General features: G+C 53.5%; 1 protein-coding gene and 1 long non-coding RNA gene across 2 annotated transcripts; both read left to right on the forward strand.

Moving 5' to 3' along the window:
* Positions 1–70: 70 nt before the first annotated feature.
* Positions 71–17007, forward strand: LOC140594808 (uncharacterized). Its single transcript, XR_011996146.1, has 3 exons — positions 71–119; positions 3229–3330; positions 16910–17007. It is a non-coding gene; the product is annotated as an uncharacterized lncRNA (long non-coding RNA).
* Positions 9917–15078, forward strand: LOC112929411 (Leucine-rich repeat-containing protein 29). The gene is made up of 2 exons (XM_072731728.1): positions 9917–13903; positions 14115–15078. The coding sequence occupies exon 1, from the start codon at positions 11554–11556 to the stop codon at positions 12538–12540; it is 987 nt and encodes a 328-aa protein (XP_072587829.1). The 5' UTR covers positions 9917–11553; the 3' UTR covers positions 12541–13903; positions 14115–15078.
* Positions 17008–17020: the final 13 nt, after the last annotated feature.

Raw genomic sequence — 17020 nt, forward strand, 5'->3', positions numbered from 1 at the left:
GGTCCGCTTCCTTCCCAAGGCCCTCCCCCTCCCTCAGTCCGTAGGACTACACTTCCCAGAAAGCCTTGCACGGGGGCGGAGGCGGCAGGGATGCGATGGCGGAGTCGCTGCCCCTGGAGGTGAGAGGAGGCGGCCCTCAGGCCTAGCTTGGGACAGGCTCCGCCCTCGGGGTCCCGGGCTGTGGGGAGGGGCTGTCAGCTCGCCCGGCTCCGCCTGCCTGGCGGGAACGACCTGCCCGACAGATCTCAGGACCTGCAGGCTATGGGTAACGGCCCCGCCTTTGGGCCACCCCATCCCCCTAGCTTGGGGGAACCGTCCTCTCCTCCATCGGCCCCACGAGGTGGCTGCCCTGTCACCTCAGCGAGGACAGTGTCTCTGCCTACTCCCTTCTCTAGAGATGGCCGCCCCTCCCCCTCAGTTGTGGAATATGTCCGTTCCATCCCCTCGTCCCCGAAGGGTAACCGATTTTATTCTCTTTGACCCCTTGGGGTGATCACTCCATTCCCTCTGGGCGGAAAGGCGGCGGTCCCCTCCCCCTGGCAGTGGGAGACCGATTCCCCGCCCCCCATCAACTCTGAGCACAGTCGCTGAATTACTTCACGGAGGACAGGCCTGCTCCCTACTCCCTCGGCCCATAGTAATGAGTCCTTCACCCTATGGGATGTTTGCTCTTTTTCCTTAGCCTGGAACAGGACCACTCTGCCACCATTGGCCGGAGAAAGAAAACAGATTTTGTTCCCAGTGGCCTCTTGGGATGGCCTCTCTGTCCCTTTTGCCTTGAGAGTTGGCAGCTCCCGCTGCTGCCCACGGGAGACAAGCCACCCATTCCTCATCAGCCCTGGAATGGTGCTCCTTACCCTTAGCAAGAAGAGGACAGCTCCCACACCCTTTAGCCCCCTGCCATGGCATCTTTTATCTCCTGCACCCTGGAGAATGTCTACTACATAGATCCCAGGAATGACCAGTCATATCTAATAGTAGCTCCTTAGGATGGGGTTCATGGGATGGTGACTCCATCCTTATCATTGCCTCATCTTCCCTCTAGAAAAGCCACCCCCCTTCTCAGCTCAAAGAATCATGTTCCCTCCTCTCAATGAGGATAGGTTTGTTGCCCTCTCCCTTTGTTTTTTGGCTGGTTGCTAAGCCCCCAGAAGACAGGATGGCCACTGTCTTAACTGGCTTAGACAGGCTTCCCTGCCTCCCCCTGGGGTTGGGGGCTTAGTGAATCCCAATCCCATCAATATTCTCTTCCCCATGCCTAGCTCTCCTGGCCCCGAAGGCAGTTCTCCCCAGTCCTCTCAGTAATGATCTGCTTTATTTTCCCCACTCCTTCCCTGAGCAAACCTTTGGTGAAAATTGAGGTAGAGGGCTTTGGTGAAAATAGAGATGGAGGACTGTCCATCTTTAATTCAATCCAGTAAGTATTGGCTGAGTACCTTCTGTGTGCTAGGGATCAAAGAAAGGGGGCTGGTGAGGTCAAGGTTAAGGAAGGGCATTTCCGGAAAGAGGCCCACACAGGCAAAAGGTAACAGGCATGGTATGGTTGTAGGACAGTGGGAATAATGAACTGGGGAAGCTCCGGGTTCAGGGGTCCAGTCAGGTATAGGGCCTAGCCAGTCCTGACCCAAGAGTGGAGATTTTGTCCTGAGGGTACTGGAGTACCCTGAGGGTTTTCATCAGGGACGTGCTAAGATTGAAAGCTGTTTTTTAGGAAAATTGTCACAGTGTGCAGAATGACTAGCCAGGCTGAGCCTGGAGGCAGGGAGGTCAGGTGGGAGACTGCAGAAGGAATCCAGGTCTGGGGTGATAAAGTTCTGGGCTATTGCGGTGCTAAAATTTCAAAGGTAGAAATATTTGTAACAGCAATCCAGCAATCATTTATGGAACATCTAGTAGATGTCAAGCACATCATCTCTATTAAATACACACACACACACACACACACACACACAGGGTATGGAAACTGAAGCGCAGAGAAGTCAGTTACCTTGCATCAGGTCACACAGGTCACACAGGTCACACAGCTTGGAAGTAGTAGAGCTGGGATTTGAATGAGTGTGTTATCCTGGCCTAAGCCTGTGTTGTACATGTGTATCTGACAGCAAAGGACAGAAGAGCATAAAGAGTATTATCAGGATCTTCAGGCAAGATGCACTGTTGGCATTGAAGCTCAGATGCTGGAAAATTGGGAGGAAGGGATGCTTTGGACTGAGAATATGAATTTTAGTTGAGATGAAGGTGATGGTAAAACATTTAGATGACGGACCCTGTGGACAATTAGCAATACCAGACTATCACATGAATGATGAGACGATATGGGGATATTGAATTGTTGGTTTTATGTGTAGAGGTAACTGTTGAAGCCATGCAAATGAATTTATTATCCCAGGAAGTAAAAGATTGAAAGACCCAGGTCTGAGCCCTGGAAGCCACAGAAGAATCCAGAAACAGGGCAATTAGAGTGGAGAGTGGAGCTCTAGAAAACAGAGTTTCTTAAGAGCCCATGAGGGACGATTTCAGAAGAAAATAATAGTTAATATTAAGTCATTCTTTGCCTCACCAGTGACTCCCTCCCCAATCCCTGATAGGACCCCCAACCTCATGATCCCCAACCTCATAGGCCATAGGTGGAGGGAGGGCCTGAGCACATGGGCTGGGCCCTGCTGGTTTCATATCTTAACAGCCAGCTGAGAAGGCAGTGAAGATGGGAAAAGGAGGACCCAGAGCCTGATCTGTGAGGGCAGGAGGAAGGGGTGTGATTTCCAAAGTTCAGAGAAGGACACCTGACCTACTGTGTCCTGGGTCTTGTGCAAAACACTTTACTGTTCTTAAATTCTCACCACAACCCATTTAAATCTTGCTACGATTGCCATTTTACAGATTAGAAAAAGAAAGGCTCAGAGAGGTCAGTTGATAGAGTAAGGATTTGAACTAGGTTTACCTGGTCTTAATGCCCAGGCTCTTTTTACCAAACTGAGTGGGAAGTTTGCTTTTTATCAGTCTGTACAAATCCAGGCATCCAGGCAGGGCTCGGGAATGGTTTGTTCACAGTAAAGATGCTCAGAGGCTGGAGAGCCAAGTGAAGACCCCATGAAGCTTAGGATTCAAGATGAACTAGATAGAAGCCAGTGTCTCAGTCCCCTTAGAGTGATGGTATTATGAGCTGGAGAGGGTTCCAAAGGCCCCCAGCTCTAACAGTTCCCAATGCCCTCTGTCTTTTCCCCTCAGATGCTCACATATATTCTGATCTTCCTGCCTCTGTCAGATCAGAAAAAGGCCTCCCTCGTGAGTCGGGCTTGGTACTCTGCAGCCCAGAATGCCCTTCGGGAGGTAAGGTGGCCACCCTCAGCTGGCCCATTCTCAGTTGTATCTCACTTCAGTTTGCCCATGGCCCTGGTTATACATCGTCCATTCATTCATCCATCCATGCATACATAGACATACATTACATTCATACACACTTGACTCTGGGTACAGTGCCTGGACTCTACAGATGAGTAAGACATAGTCCCCTACCCCAGTGAAGGAGAAAGACAAGGACATGATTGACCATGATATCATGTGCTTGATGCTGTGACACTGGAATGATGGGTGCCACTAGAACAGGAAGAAGGACATCCAGAGGAGACCAGCAGCGTCAGGGAAGGCTTCCTGATGGGATAGGATGAGGATGAAGATTGGTCTTCCAGCACTGATGACAACACAGGTAAAGGCACCAAGATGTGAAATATGAAATAGTTCTGGTAACAACCACACAAGTTCCATATGACTAGAACTAAAATGTGTGTAGAAGTGATGGGAGAGGGATCCCTGGGTGGCGCAGCGGTTTAGCGCCTGCCTTTGGCCCAGGGCGCGATCCTGGAGACCCGGGATCGAGTCCCACGTCAGGCTCCCGGTGCATGGAGCCTGCTTCTCCCTCGGCCTGTGTCTCTGCCTCTCTCTCTCTCTGTTTGTGACTATCGTAAATAAATAAATAAGAATTTTTATAAAAAAAGTGATGGGAGATGAGGCCAGAGAGGGGTCAAACCAAAGGCTGGCACTAGTGCTAAGGCTCCATCCTGATGACCATCACGCAGCCTTTAAAGGAATGTTAAGGCAGGGGAGTGATATGATGTGATGTGTCTTAGAACTCTGCCGTGCTGAATGGACTGGAGAGGGTGAGTCAGGGTGTGGGGAGACAGCCCAGCTAGGAAATGAACGTACACATCTGTGACAGTTTGAAGGGCAAGTAGTGACAGCTCCTTGTTTTCATTTTGACCTCTTTAATTACTCCTGAGTTTTCTCATTAGCTGACCATTTGTATTTCCCTCTCTTGTTTATTCATGGTTTTTATCCATTTAACCATTGGCATCTTAGTATTTTTCTTATCAGTTTGTATGAACCTTTTATACATTAAAGAGATGAATCTTTTAGATATTTATTGAAACATATTCCTAATATATTTGCCTTTGTATTTGATTTGTAGATACATGCTTATTTCTGAGATACAGAGGTTAAATTTCTATGTTGTTGATTCTGAACGTCTTTTGCTTTCTTATTTCTCCATTGCTTTTTAAACTTAGAGACCCCTTACCTCTTCAGTGATTCAATGTTCAATGTACACTCAAATTTCTCTTCCTTTTTTTTTTTTTTAACTTGGACTCAATTTTTTAGAGAGGTTTTAGGTTCACAACAAAATTGTTTATTCTGTTTTATGGCTTGAATTTTTATAGTAATTTTTTAATTGGTGAAATTTATTTTGATTTATGCTCTGAGGTAAGAAGCTAAACTGATGAGTTTTCAAATAGCCCTAATACCATTTACATATAATCTTCCTCTTTCCTGCTGTGTTGGACTCCTCCTCTGTCATATATTAAATGTGTGTATAAAAGTAGGGTCTGTTGTCACGTTATCTATCTAATGTCACTGAGCTTAGTGTCTAAAGAAATTTGATTTGGACTTGTTGAAAATTTGAAGTGTGAGGCATCTAGATGGTGAGAGGCAGTTGGTTGTTGGATTTCTGAGTGAAGAATTCAAGAGAAGGGTCTAGATATTAAATACAGAGTTGGGTATCATTAAAGAATGAGGGGAAGTTGAAACCATGGATCTAAGTCACATCTCCCAGGAAGCACATGAAAAGCCATAGGAACAGCAAGTCACAGAATACCCCAGAGGAGTACACCAGTCCAAGGGCATGGGAAGGAGGAGGCACCTACAGAAGAGATGCCAGGGATCTACAATGGAGAGCTTTACAGGACTGAGTGGATGACAGTGCCAAATCCCATGAAGAGTCCAGAAAATAAAGAACGGATAGTGTCCATGATGTCTGAGGTCCAAGGAGGTCCCCAGTGACTTCAGCAACATTTGACATCTGGGGGAAAAAGCCAGGAGGGGGGAAGAGTGAATGAGATAAGAAGGGACATGTAGAAAATGACCTCTTTTGCAAGAAATTTCCCTAGGAGAGGAAGGAAATAAATAGGGCAATAATGAGAGGTTGAGGGGATTCGACAAAGAATTTTCTTTTCTTTTTTTTTTTTTTTTTTTTGACAAAGAATTTTCAATGGGAGAAATCTCAAATGTGTTCATATGCTGAGGAGAGTCATAGAGGAGGGGTGAATGTGAATGCATGAAGAAGAGACGTGAGAAATAGAGGATGCCACCTGAGGTAATACAAGGCCTGGTCTTGGATAGGGTGGAGAGGATGTCACCTCTCCTGCACAGGACATGGAGAGGTGGGAGCGGGCAGTGTGGCACGGTTTGCTGAGGAAGTTCCTCTGAGGTTTGTGGCCTCTTTGCTGGGCAAATTTAGAGGCCACATTGTCTTAGGGGAGGGAGAAGAGAGGTAGAGGCCAGAGTCTCAACACAGAGGCTTAGAATATTCACAGGGCAGAAGGGCAAGTTACCAGAGCTGCTCACAGAGGCCTCACTCACTCAGATGGATGCTGCCTGTCTGTGCCTCACCCTGTGCACAGCACTTGAGAGTTGGTAGTAAGAGGGAGGTAAGCACAAGCCAAAAGGAGTGAGTAGGGGTACCACACTCAAAGTCCTATGTAGCAAAAAAAAAAAAAAAAAAAAAAAAACAAAGTCCTGTGTAGCACACGGGGGATGGAGAGAAGATTCAGGAAAGACTTCATGGAGAAGGGGATGCTTGTGCTGAACCTAGAAAAAGGAATAAATATTTGCTAAATAGACAAGTAGGAGTAGGTGCCACCCTAGCCCTATGACCAAACAGAAAAAGCAGCCAAGCAGAGGCCTGGCAGCATAAGACAACCATCAGAAGCTGCCATTCCCAGAGCCAGGGCTGGGGAGGAAGGGAGCGGGCAAGGGTAAGCTGGAGCTCTTGAAGTAGGCAGGGCTCCAGTGCTGGCTGGGAGCTCAGCCTCCAGCCCGGGAGGAGAGAATCATCAGGGGGTTGAAGAGCATAGTTTGCCTTCTGTAAGAATCATCTGGTGACAGTACCAAGGCTAGATTGGAGCCAGAAAGACCTGGGGCCAGGACCCTCAGAAGAGGAAACTGCTATAATGTATTTCTGAGAGACAATACCAGAACCTGAACTAAGGCAAGAGCAGTGGGGCAGGAGCCGAGGGACAGGCTGCATTGTCTTGGGGAGATGAGATGCAAGGGACGTTGGTCACTGGGTGTGCAGAGTACGGGAGGGTCTAGAATGGCTCCCCAATCTCTGACTTTGGTGACCCGGTAGAGGGCACTGAGAGTTTAGGAGAAGGGGCAGCGCCAGGGGACAAGACAGTGAATTCAGATGTGTGTTGCCTCCATGTATCTGGCAAGGTCCCTCAGGTTCCCAGGGTCTGCGTTCTGGAAAAAAGATGTGGACTGCAAATAAAGTAGTTGGAATGGGATGAAGTGCAGTCTGCCAGGGTGCACATGAGGGCAACGGATAGTGTGGGCATGTGTGTGCATGTGTGGTGGGGTGGAATGTACCCCTTTGGTGGAGCTCACTCCTCTGTGGATTGGGTCCCTCTCTTCTTTGGTGGCCCCAAAAGAGGCTGATGGGGAGCAGGCAAGAAGATAGGAGGAGAGCCAGGCAGGCAGAACCATGGAATCCCCAGTGGGAGATAGCACGGGGGAGATTGGCCATCTGTAGGAGGTGGTGTGGAAAAAAGGATACTCGTGGGAGGCCTACAGAGGAGCCCCCAGATGTTGATGACCATGCTGGCGGGGAGCTGTTGCCAGGAATGAGAGATTCTGTGGGGGCAGTGATGGAGGGGTGAGTGGGTGAGGCGAGAGGTAACAAGGTGGCTGCATGCTGTGCGCGTGCCAAGAGGCCTGAGTGCCGAGGAAAGGGGAAAAGCAGGAGTGGTGAGAAGAGAGGGTGTAGGACCAAAGGAGGCCTTTTGTTAGTTATGACTCCGGGGTATTTGTAAACTGAGGAAGGAGCAGTGAACGGCAGGGACTGTGGGTTCCTATAGGAGAAGGTGGGGGCAAGCCCAGTAAGTGGAGAAAAGGGGATTAGGAGAGCAGGAGAAGGAAGGAGATTAGTTAGGATGGGTCCTGCCGGGAGCTGGCTGGTAGATGTGAGCAGGGCAAAGGGAGCGTCTTCTCACATGGTGGCTTTGGCTTCTTTTTGAAACAGAACAGGTCTTCTCTGTGAAGGTCGAAGGTCGGAGTAAGGGGAGGATGCCACCTTTGCATCAGGGGCTGGAGAGAATGGTGAGCTTGGAGAGAAACCTTGAGGGGGATAAGAGAGCCAGGGGTGGAGGTGGCAGGGGGGGAGGTGAGAGGGGAGTCTGTGGCTTCCACAAATGAGTTCTGTACCCCCAGCACAAACCAAGAGGAGGCAGCAGTTCCATAAGGTCTTGCAGGGGGGTGGGGGTGCAGGGCAAGAAGAAGGGACACAGCAGCATGGCAGGGGCAGGGCCACAGGACCCCAAAGGGAGGTGATCAGGGGAGAGGTTCTTGGAGTCCAGCAAAGAATGAGAGGGCAGGAGAAGCAGAGTGGGCAGTCGGGAGTAGACTGGCATAGGATAAGAGAGTGAGGACGAGGAGGCCAGGGTCAGAGTCCGAGACCGTAGAGCCTACCATGTTGGCACTGGGGCGGCTCCAGCTAACCATGAGCTCTAGATGGGATGCCGACGAAGGCCTGTTGGGTGCCTCTGCAGAACTCAGCCCCGCCTGGGCTAGGAGCACTGGAAGGCCAGGCCATGGGTACATGGCACCTAGGGCTCTGCTGACATCCCACCACCACCACGCCCCAGAGAGTAGTTTATAGAACTTATTGGCAGGAGCCATCTCCCAGGGCCCAGATGGTAAGGAAGTAATGCCCCCTGCTAGTAGGTGCTACCGAAGATTCTGGCTCACCAAGGCATGGCTGGGGTTTAGGCCTCACCAGGCCAGGCGAGGGTGCTGGACTGGTGACTTCTTATTCTCTGTGACTTGCCCCCACTTAAGCGTATTTTTTCTCAAATAAGAAGGTAGATAAGGGAGATCCCCTCCCCCCGCTGCCACCGCACAGGGGATCTCCCCAGGCTCTGCGCATTTTGGGGAGAGCCCTGGTTGTCTGCTCCTGGGCTAGTCACCGTGAAGAAGCTCCAGACCACTCAGCTTCTGCCCTCCACTGCCTTCTCCTACCTGGGGGATTTATAAAGGGCCAGCGGAGCCACTGGAAATGACCCCAAGGTCTAACTCTTCTCTAGAGACTAAAGCCCATGGGTGCCTGGGCCTACATTTTCTTTTGTTCTCCAGAAGAAAATATATGATTCCTGGGCCAGCAGATAGGACAGCCATTCCTCTATCAGATGGCTTTCCAAGTCTGCACACAAGCCCACAGTCTCAGCTCAGGGCTTCACAAGGTACAATGAAATCCTGGCCTCTCACAGTCAAGGGATGTGTGTCCCTTTTAGCAGATTTAGGGCACTTCCCAAATGACTTGGTATTTACTCTTAGGAGGCCAGCATTGGGAAAGGAAGGGGGGGGGGTGCTGGTTGGCTCCTTTGTGGACAGGGCAGCTGAAGCTAGAGCTTACAGTCCTCCTTTGGACCTCTAGAAGCATCTTCCTTGGGCCTAGGAAGGGCCCTCCTACACTGGGGCCAAAGACCACAACTCAACAGCCTCCTCCTTCTGCTGTTCTGCTCCCCACAGATGATCGGTATCCCGAAAGGGCTGCTCCTGGGCGCCTGCACTTGGAGTCCAGGGCAGACCACCTGGATGATGCCTTGGAGGCTGTCCCTTCCCCATAGAAAACAGTGGGGAGCAGGGAGGCAGTCTCAAATCTCAACACACACTCTCATACATCTCCCAACAGCTGCTGGAAAGCCTTTAGACCAAGCTCTGCCCCTATATCTGGGGGGTTTTCCTGCCACCAGTCAGCCCTGGACTTGGACTCTAGGCTGATGGCCGGTGCTCCCCCACTCAGCTGCTCATCTACCTTGTTCATAGGGAGGCAGTGGGAGAGGGGAGAACATGAGAACATTCCTGGCCCCCACGGCTCAGGAAGGAAGGAAATGAAGGACTGTGGTTGCTGGAGCGTGTAGGGGGAGGGACACAACATGATGGCAGGGGTGGCGCTGCCTCAGCAACCAGCAACGGGCCCTGTCTTGCACTTGCAGCCACAGCTCACTCTCCATCATCACACTGGCCGCTCTGTCGGCAGGGCCTGGAAACGGCTGGAGGTCGGCTTTACCCCTCCTTCTAAAACCTTTCCTCCCAGATCTTTGCCTCGCCTTGAATCACCTTCCCCGCCCACTGGGATCTTCTCACTCTCCCTAAATCTGAGAGAGGGACCCAGGCCCTTGCGGTTCCCACTAGTCCGCTGCCTCCCAGCGTCCACGAGGGGGAGCTGTGGGAAGTGTTCCTCTCTTCCACAAGGACCACATCCCGGGATGGGGTCTGGACAGGGAGCCTGGTTTGAGCCCTGATTCCTGTGGAAGCCGGCAAAAGCTGACCCCCATTTCTTCCCACACGTTCTTTCCCATGATGGCAGCTATAGGAGCTGCTTCTCTCCGTGGCAGAAGTCAGCCTGGTTTCTCCACGCAGGAATGGGATTCCTGTGTCTTCCTGGGAGAATCGTGTTAAGTATCTTGCAGGAGTGCATATTATGTGTCATTTCTACCTTTCTGAATCCCTTTTGATGATGTTCTGTGGGGTAGAATCAGGGAGCATTAGCTTGTTATTGCAGGGACTGACAGGACAGATATTTTAGAGAGCTTCTTTTCCTGCATCAGAATCATGTTGATACATTAAAACAAGAGCCTTTAGTACCATTTGCCAGCAACCTAGCCATCCATCAAGAGCAGAGGAGAAGCCAAGCCCTCCTCTCCCTCCCCACACCTGGTATAACTCCCCTCTGGCACAAAATCGCGGAAGGTCCTATGAAAACTGGGGTTCCCTAAATTCTTAGACAAGCCAGGCTATCTCCCCAACTTAGCCCTGAGCCCACCTCCAGGCTCCACCCCACACCAGTAATGGATTTCCCACTCTCATTCCCCTGTTCCCCTATGGCAAGGCCAGCCCCACACTCTTGGCACCTCAAGAATCATCCTCTTGAGATTCCACAGAAGTGGGAGCCTTCTCCTTCCTTATCTGGACAGTTAAGACAGACCCTCCAGAGATGAGCCCCAGGGGTCACAAGCACTTCTTGAACTCTGGAGCCTGTGGGGCTCACACGTGTTGGTACACACATACACAAAACCCCTTTTTGCAAACATTCATGTGGCTGAGATACTAAGGCCACCAGGGGATCTAGGGCTCACTGCCTGACCTAGGCCTCTGGCACCTGGGCCACCCACGGTCGTGGTGAGTGACAACTGCTTTGCTTCTAACTGCCTTCAGCTGTTCTGAGGGCTATTTATATTCTCTTGAAAAAGTGAGGGAGGCTGGTTGCTTAGTTAATGCTGAGCTCTGACTCCCTGGAGTGGGAGCTGAGCTGAGACCAAAAGGTGTCTCAGGGCACCTTTTGAAAGTCCCAAAGTTTGGGATCCAGCACACTTAGTCCTTCTGCCCCCTAGCGTCTTTTCTGGCTCTCCTCCAGGCTATCCCAACCCCCTATACCCAGCAGGCCAGCTCTCTACCCTGTCCCTGCTCCTCTGTAGGCATCCAGTCCCAACCATCGCTAACATTCTTGCCCTCCCCTCACAGGCATCCCCTTTGAGCCCCAGAGTGACTCATCTTCCCCTTTCCCATCAGCACCCCCTCAACCACACACGACACTGCACACCACAGTGGGTCCCCATTGTGACAGGGCCCTTTTCCTGACCTGCGAGTGACTGGCCACCAGACCTGATGGCCAATACCCTCTGAGGCCAGAGGGCTAACCTCCATCCTGCTGCCACCCCTTAGACAAATGTGCGGTACAACATCCCTGTGTCCTCTGCCTCCCTTCCGGCCATCAAGAGCCTGGGCCTCAGGGGCATCACGTGCGTCAGCGTGACCAACCTGGATGGTTCGCCAGCTTCGCATCAGGTGCTGGAGGCTGTGGCCTACCACCTGGGCCTGCATCTGCAGAGCTTGTGCCTCAGTGGGGGTAGCCCCACAGAGGCGTCCTTTGTGGCCTTGGTCCTGGGCTACCCGGCCCTGCGTATCCTTGACCTCAGTGGCTGCAACAGCCTCTTCATATCGGGCATGCCGATAGCTCAGCCCGAGATGGCGCAGCTGGTCCAGCAGGTGTGGAGTGGCCTCTGTGAGCTCAACCTGGCTGGCCTGCGGGACCTGACCGACCTCAGTTTCAGCCAGCTCCGCCACTGTGCCCCCAACCTGGAGCGCCTCTCCTTGGCCTACTGTCACCTCACCTTTGAGCTAGGCCCAGCCCAGGGCTCTCTTGGCCCCCAAGACTTCTCCTGCTCCCAACTCTCCTTCCACAACCTGCTGCAATTTGTGAAGGAAAGGGCTGGTAGGCTATGCGGCCTGGACCTGAGTGGTACTGGCTTGCTCCCGGAGGCTGCCAAAGCCCTGGCTCAGGTGGCCGGGCTGCAGCTGAAGGAGCTGAGCCTGCGTGCCTGCCAGGACCTCTCCACAGGGGCTGTGGCCGCCCTTTGCCGTCTGCAATCAGGCCTGACCTCCCTGGACCTCAGCGGATGCTCAGAACTGGCCGACAGGGCTCTCCTGGCCATCAGCCGCGGCCTGGCGTGCCTGCAGTGCCTCCGCCTGAGGAAGCTGCAGCGGCTGACTGACACTGGATGCACAGCCCTGGGGGCCCTGCGGGAGCTGCACAGCCTGAACTTGGCAGAGTGTGGCCGGGTGAGCGGGTGGGGCTTGGCCCGGGCCCTGGGCTCAGGGCGCAGAGCTCCAGCCCCCTTGGCCTCCCTCAGCCTGGCCTACTGCTCCTCACTCAAGGTGAGCCCGTCATCCCCTCCTTTCCCTCCTCGGGGCTGGGGAAGCTGCAACTGCGGCAGCGAGGAGGCATTGCCCCGTGTTGATGGCCAGGGAACAGCAGTGAGAACTGGGCTAAGGACACGGGGAGAGGAGCCTGGACGGACAGTGCTCCCGCCAGCACCCTCCCCTCAGCCCCATACTGTGGGCCCGGATAGAGGGAGGCCCAAGGGGACCAGGCTGGCCCAGCCCACAGGCCGGCACACACCTCCCGCACCAGGTGCTTGGAGACCTCTGTAAGTCCCCCTGGGTAGGAGGACTGCCAGCGGGTGTTCCGGAGGCAGGGAGGGCAAGAGGGAGCTGTGTGGGGAATGGCTACTGAGGTTACCCAAGGAGGTTGCTCCACAGGTCTGACCGAGGTAATGTGACCTGCAAGTCACGATCATTTGTTGGCTGCAGCCAGTTCCTTCAGTAGGGCTCAGCCCTGTCCCCCTGGGCGGTGTCCCTAACTTGGCAATGTCAGTCTCTCCCTCTTTAGTGGATGGTTTCTTCAGCCTCTCAATGTGCCCAGGGCATTCCCAACGTGAAAGCTGTCCCTCGGTCTTTCCTCCACAGGCACTCCTCTTGCCTTGCCCCACCCCATCTTCCCATTAGCACCAGGCGTCTCAGCTGCTCTCCCTGGGGCCCCGTGTTCTTGTGTCTCTTACTTCTTTATGAACCAGCTTCCTCTACTCTGCCCTTAGCTCGGGCTCCTGGCAGGTGGCAGCCCTACCCCCACAGTGACCTCACAGTTCTGCTTCAAATTCTAGAGGGAGCACATCTGATTGGCTCAGCTAGGGTCAGATGTCCATGATGGTCCAATAAGCTGCGGTCAGAGGGCTGCCTCAGCGCACAGCTCCAGCCAGGTCTGGGAGCACAGACGGGGCAGGTTCTTCAGAAACTTGCACCTGCATCCTTCCCGCCCCAGCCTATCTAGGCCTCAGTCCTCTAGCAAACTCCTCCTGGTGTCCCCCCACCACCACACTTTACCAGCACAGGGACATTTTGCTTGCCTCCATGGACCATCTGGTAGTTCCCCGTTGCCTGTGGGGCTGGAACCTTGGCAGAACCTTCCTAGGGACCCCTGCACAAGCCACCTGCCCATTGCTGTCTCCCTTCTCCACTTCCCTCCTAGGATGCCTCAGTGTACTCCCTCATCCCAGTGCTGGGCCCAAGCCTCAGGGTGCTAGACTTATCCTCCTGTGTAGCCCTCACCAACAGGACCCTGCAGGCCATCCGTGCCTCCCTAACCCACCTGTCAGTCCTGCGCCTGGCCTGGTGCAAGGAGCTCCAAGACTGGGGGCTTCTGGGGCTGGGGGACCCAAGTGACGAACCTACACAGGAGCCCCAGGTACAGGACATGTGAGTGGCGGGGGCCCTGGGCACAGCTGCCTTCCTGCCCCTCCTAAGTATTTTTGTCTAGGAGCATTTGAGGGCCAAACTCAGGAGGAACCTGAAGAGCAGGAGCTTCTTCCCACAGCTACATCAAGAGCTGGAGCATCAAGCCTTGGGCCCCAAAGACCCTTCTCCTCAGCCACAGGGCTCTTCCCTGCTCATGCTGCAGGCCCTGTGGGAGCTGGACCTCACAGCCTGCAGCAAACTAACTGATGCCAATTTGGCCAAGGTGTGGGGCTGGGGCAGTGGGGGTGGATCACTGAGGATCTCGGCATTAGACCCAGGCCCAGGTCAACCCACTTCTTGCTTGGAAAACATTCCATTCTCTTTGGCTTCTGCTACTTCTGGCTTTGCCATTCCTCTGGCTGGGCGTGGGAGAACCTGGAAGGGCCCTGGGCCCCAGTACCATGCTATACCCTTCCACACCCCCATCCTTGCAGGTGCTCCAGTTCCCTGAGCTGAGGAATTGTCACTGAGCCTATTGCCAGCACTCACGGACAAGGGCTTGGTGGCCGTGGCCAGGGGCTGCCTCAGCCTGGAGCGCTTGGTGCTGAGTCACTGCAGTCTCCTCAGCAACAAGGGCTGGTCCCAGGCAGCCAGCTCCTGGCCTAGGCTGCAGCACCTCAACCTGGCCAGCTGCGGGCAGCTCACAGAGCAGTGAGTTGTCTGAGGACCTCACAGTACAGGGGCTGGGCTGGGTCCCCATGCCAGCTCAGGGGCTCATCAGAGGCCTCCCCACAGAACTCTGGATACCGTTGAGCAAGCATGCAAGCAGCTCCGGATGTTAGATGTGGCCATGTGCCCTCGTATCAGCATGGCTGCAGTCAGGTGCTTCCAAGCCCAACTGCCCCAGGTGACCTGCGTCCAGTCCCGCTTCGTGGGAGGGGCTGACCTGACCATAACGCTCTAGGCCAGGTCAGCAACCAACCCTGTGCCTCAGCAGAGTCCCCAGTCCTGGCCTGTTGACCTGGTTTGACTCAGTGCCTCCTGCCCTCCTCTGCCACATGCCCCCAAAGCCCCTTTCCCAAACTATAAACCCCTTTCTCTAGGACTAGGGGTAGGACTAATCCAGGGCAGCCCAGCGGGCTTCCTGCCCCACTCTGCCCTATGGCTCAGCAGGAGCCTTTTCCAGCTTTATGTTGCTGCCACAGGCCGCTGGAAATGCCAGCTCCTGCTCTCCTGGCCAGGCCTGGATCCGGAGGCCAGGCCCACAGGTGGGATGCATCTGGTACTGGGGAAGAGTGGACCTTGTGCCTCTTGCCCTTCCCACTTCTCACACCTAAGGCCTGTGCCTCACCTTGTTCCCTATTAGGAGCTTTCCTGGCCTCTACTAGCACTGAGCTTTAGCAGTCAAGCCACAGACTTTATTATAAACCCAAACAAAATTAAAAATTCCAAATCTTACCTCCTTGTCTGAAGTTCTCAGACTACAGCCCCTACCCCCCACTTCAGGTGAAGCAGCCCACCCTAGCCGAGGGACAATGTGGAAAAAACACCAGAGGCATGTAGACAATTTCTTCCTTACACCTGACCAAAAGCCCTACAGGTGCCTCCAGCAAGTCTTAACTTCCTCCCCAATATGGTGAGAGACTAGAAACCTGGATGCCTTTTCCTGCATGAGCCTCCAGGCATGTCCTGCAGCAAAGGCACATCCCAGCCAGATGCGAGGAGACAGTGATTAAGGATGCAGTGAGGCTGTCTTCAGGAAGAAAAAAAGACGACAGTATCTCTGGGTAGGTCATTAGAGGTGCCAGGGACTTCTCAACAGAAGCTCTGGGAAACTATCTGTCCACCAACTTTGTCCATCTGTCCCTCAGTTCTAGGAGCACCTAGCACAGCTGCCCGAGTGCCTGCAGACACTGCACTTTATGTGGTGATTCAGAGGTGCCAAAGCTCTCCTAGTCCCCAGGTCAGGTGAGGAGGCAAATTAGCCAACAGACAAGGACAGGCCAGTGCATAGGGTGTGCATAGAGGAACAGTGCCTGGACCTGGGAGCCTAGGAGAGCAAAGAACAGAGCCTGGGAGATCAAGGAAAGACTCAAGGCAGTGAAAAAGGAGAAGGGAAGGAAGAGGGCAATGACAAAGGATGAGGGAAGCACACATGGCAGGCCAGAGCTGGTGCTGGGGAGGACGGGGTGGGTGCCATGGGCTGCAGGGAGGATGCTAGCTTGGAGCCCGCACAGAGAACTCTGCAAGCCACAGGTCTCTTGTTAGACATCCTCAACCACAACATGTCTGCAACCCATCTATCCCAGCTGCTCAGGTAACTGTGAACATTATCCCATGGACAAGAGAGAGGCACTGAAAAACACAGGATGGGGGTAGTGTGCACGTGAGTGTATATAACCTGATCAGCTTCGTGTTTGAAAAAGCACTTGGGTACTAAGGACTGCAAGGACAAGACAGGAGGGAGGAAGTCAGATTCTCGCCACGATGCTGGTGGCCTGGACAAGGGAGTGGAGACACTGGGGAGGAAGAACTGATGGTATTGGAAGATTTAACGCTTCTGGGATCCCCACGCCTGATTGCCATCTTGAGCTCAATAGCAAGTTTAACTTGAACTATTCCAAGTGTGGTGGGAAGTCTGAACGTAAGAGTGGGCATGCTGGGCCCTGGAGGCCTGAGTCAGAAGCGGGTGCGCCTCCAGCACATTCTCCAAAGGAGATGCCATTTCATCAATTTTCAAGGTTAACACTGTTCAAAAAGGTGTGTGTGAAGGTGTTGAGAAAGAGAAGTAATGAGAGGCATGGAGGAGGTCAGAGCGGTGGCAGCTCTCAGCCTGTGCTGTGGGGTGCCAGCCTCTGAAACTGACCTCCAGCAGGGCCCAATACCCCCAGCCACTTTCGCCCCCAGGGGCCTTGCCTGTCTGTGGCCCCCACCATATCCATGCTCCGGCAGGAGATCTGAATCAGAACACAAGGCTTCCAGCATTGAATTCCCTCTTGTCATCAGTTCTATCCTCCCACCACCTGGGGACACATTTGGATTCTTGAGTTTGCCCTTCAGCACAAAACAGACCCAGCTTCACATCTGTCCCACAGGCCTCTCATCAAGAGGGCCTCCGAGTCTTGAAAAGGACTCCTGGCAGGGCCAAGCAGGACTGTCAGGAACCTTCTGGAAACTAGGCCCCTGTTAATGTGGCCCAGGAAGGCATGCACTTAGGGCAACACCTGCCACCCTGACACTTGGCCCTCAGCTGGCTGGTGTGCAGACCATAGGCCATCCCTCTCTGCAGACCCAGCACGGAGGAAGGCTGAGGACTCCTCCTGTGGAAGGACAATAGGGCCAGCTTGTCTCCAGGCCCTCGTTCAGAACACCAGCCCCTCAACTGCCACTGCCCAGGTTT

The sequence above is a fragment of the Vulpes vulpes genome, chromosome 12, assembly GCF_048418805.1.
Source record: "Vulpes vulpes isolate BD-2025 chromosome 12, VulVul3, whole genome shotgun sequence".
Taxonomy (NCBI): Eukaryota; Metazoa; Chordata; class Mammalia; order Carnivora; family Canidae; genus Vulpes; species Vulpes vulpes.

Excerpts from the sequence above, each read along its gene's own strand:
- LOC112929411 (XM_072731728.1), top strand. The coding sequence starts at position 11,554 with ATGCCGATAGCTCAGCCCGAGATGGCGCAGCTGGTCCAGCAGGTGTGG.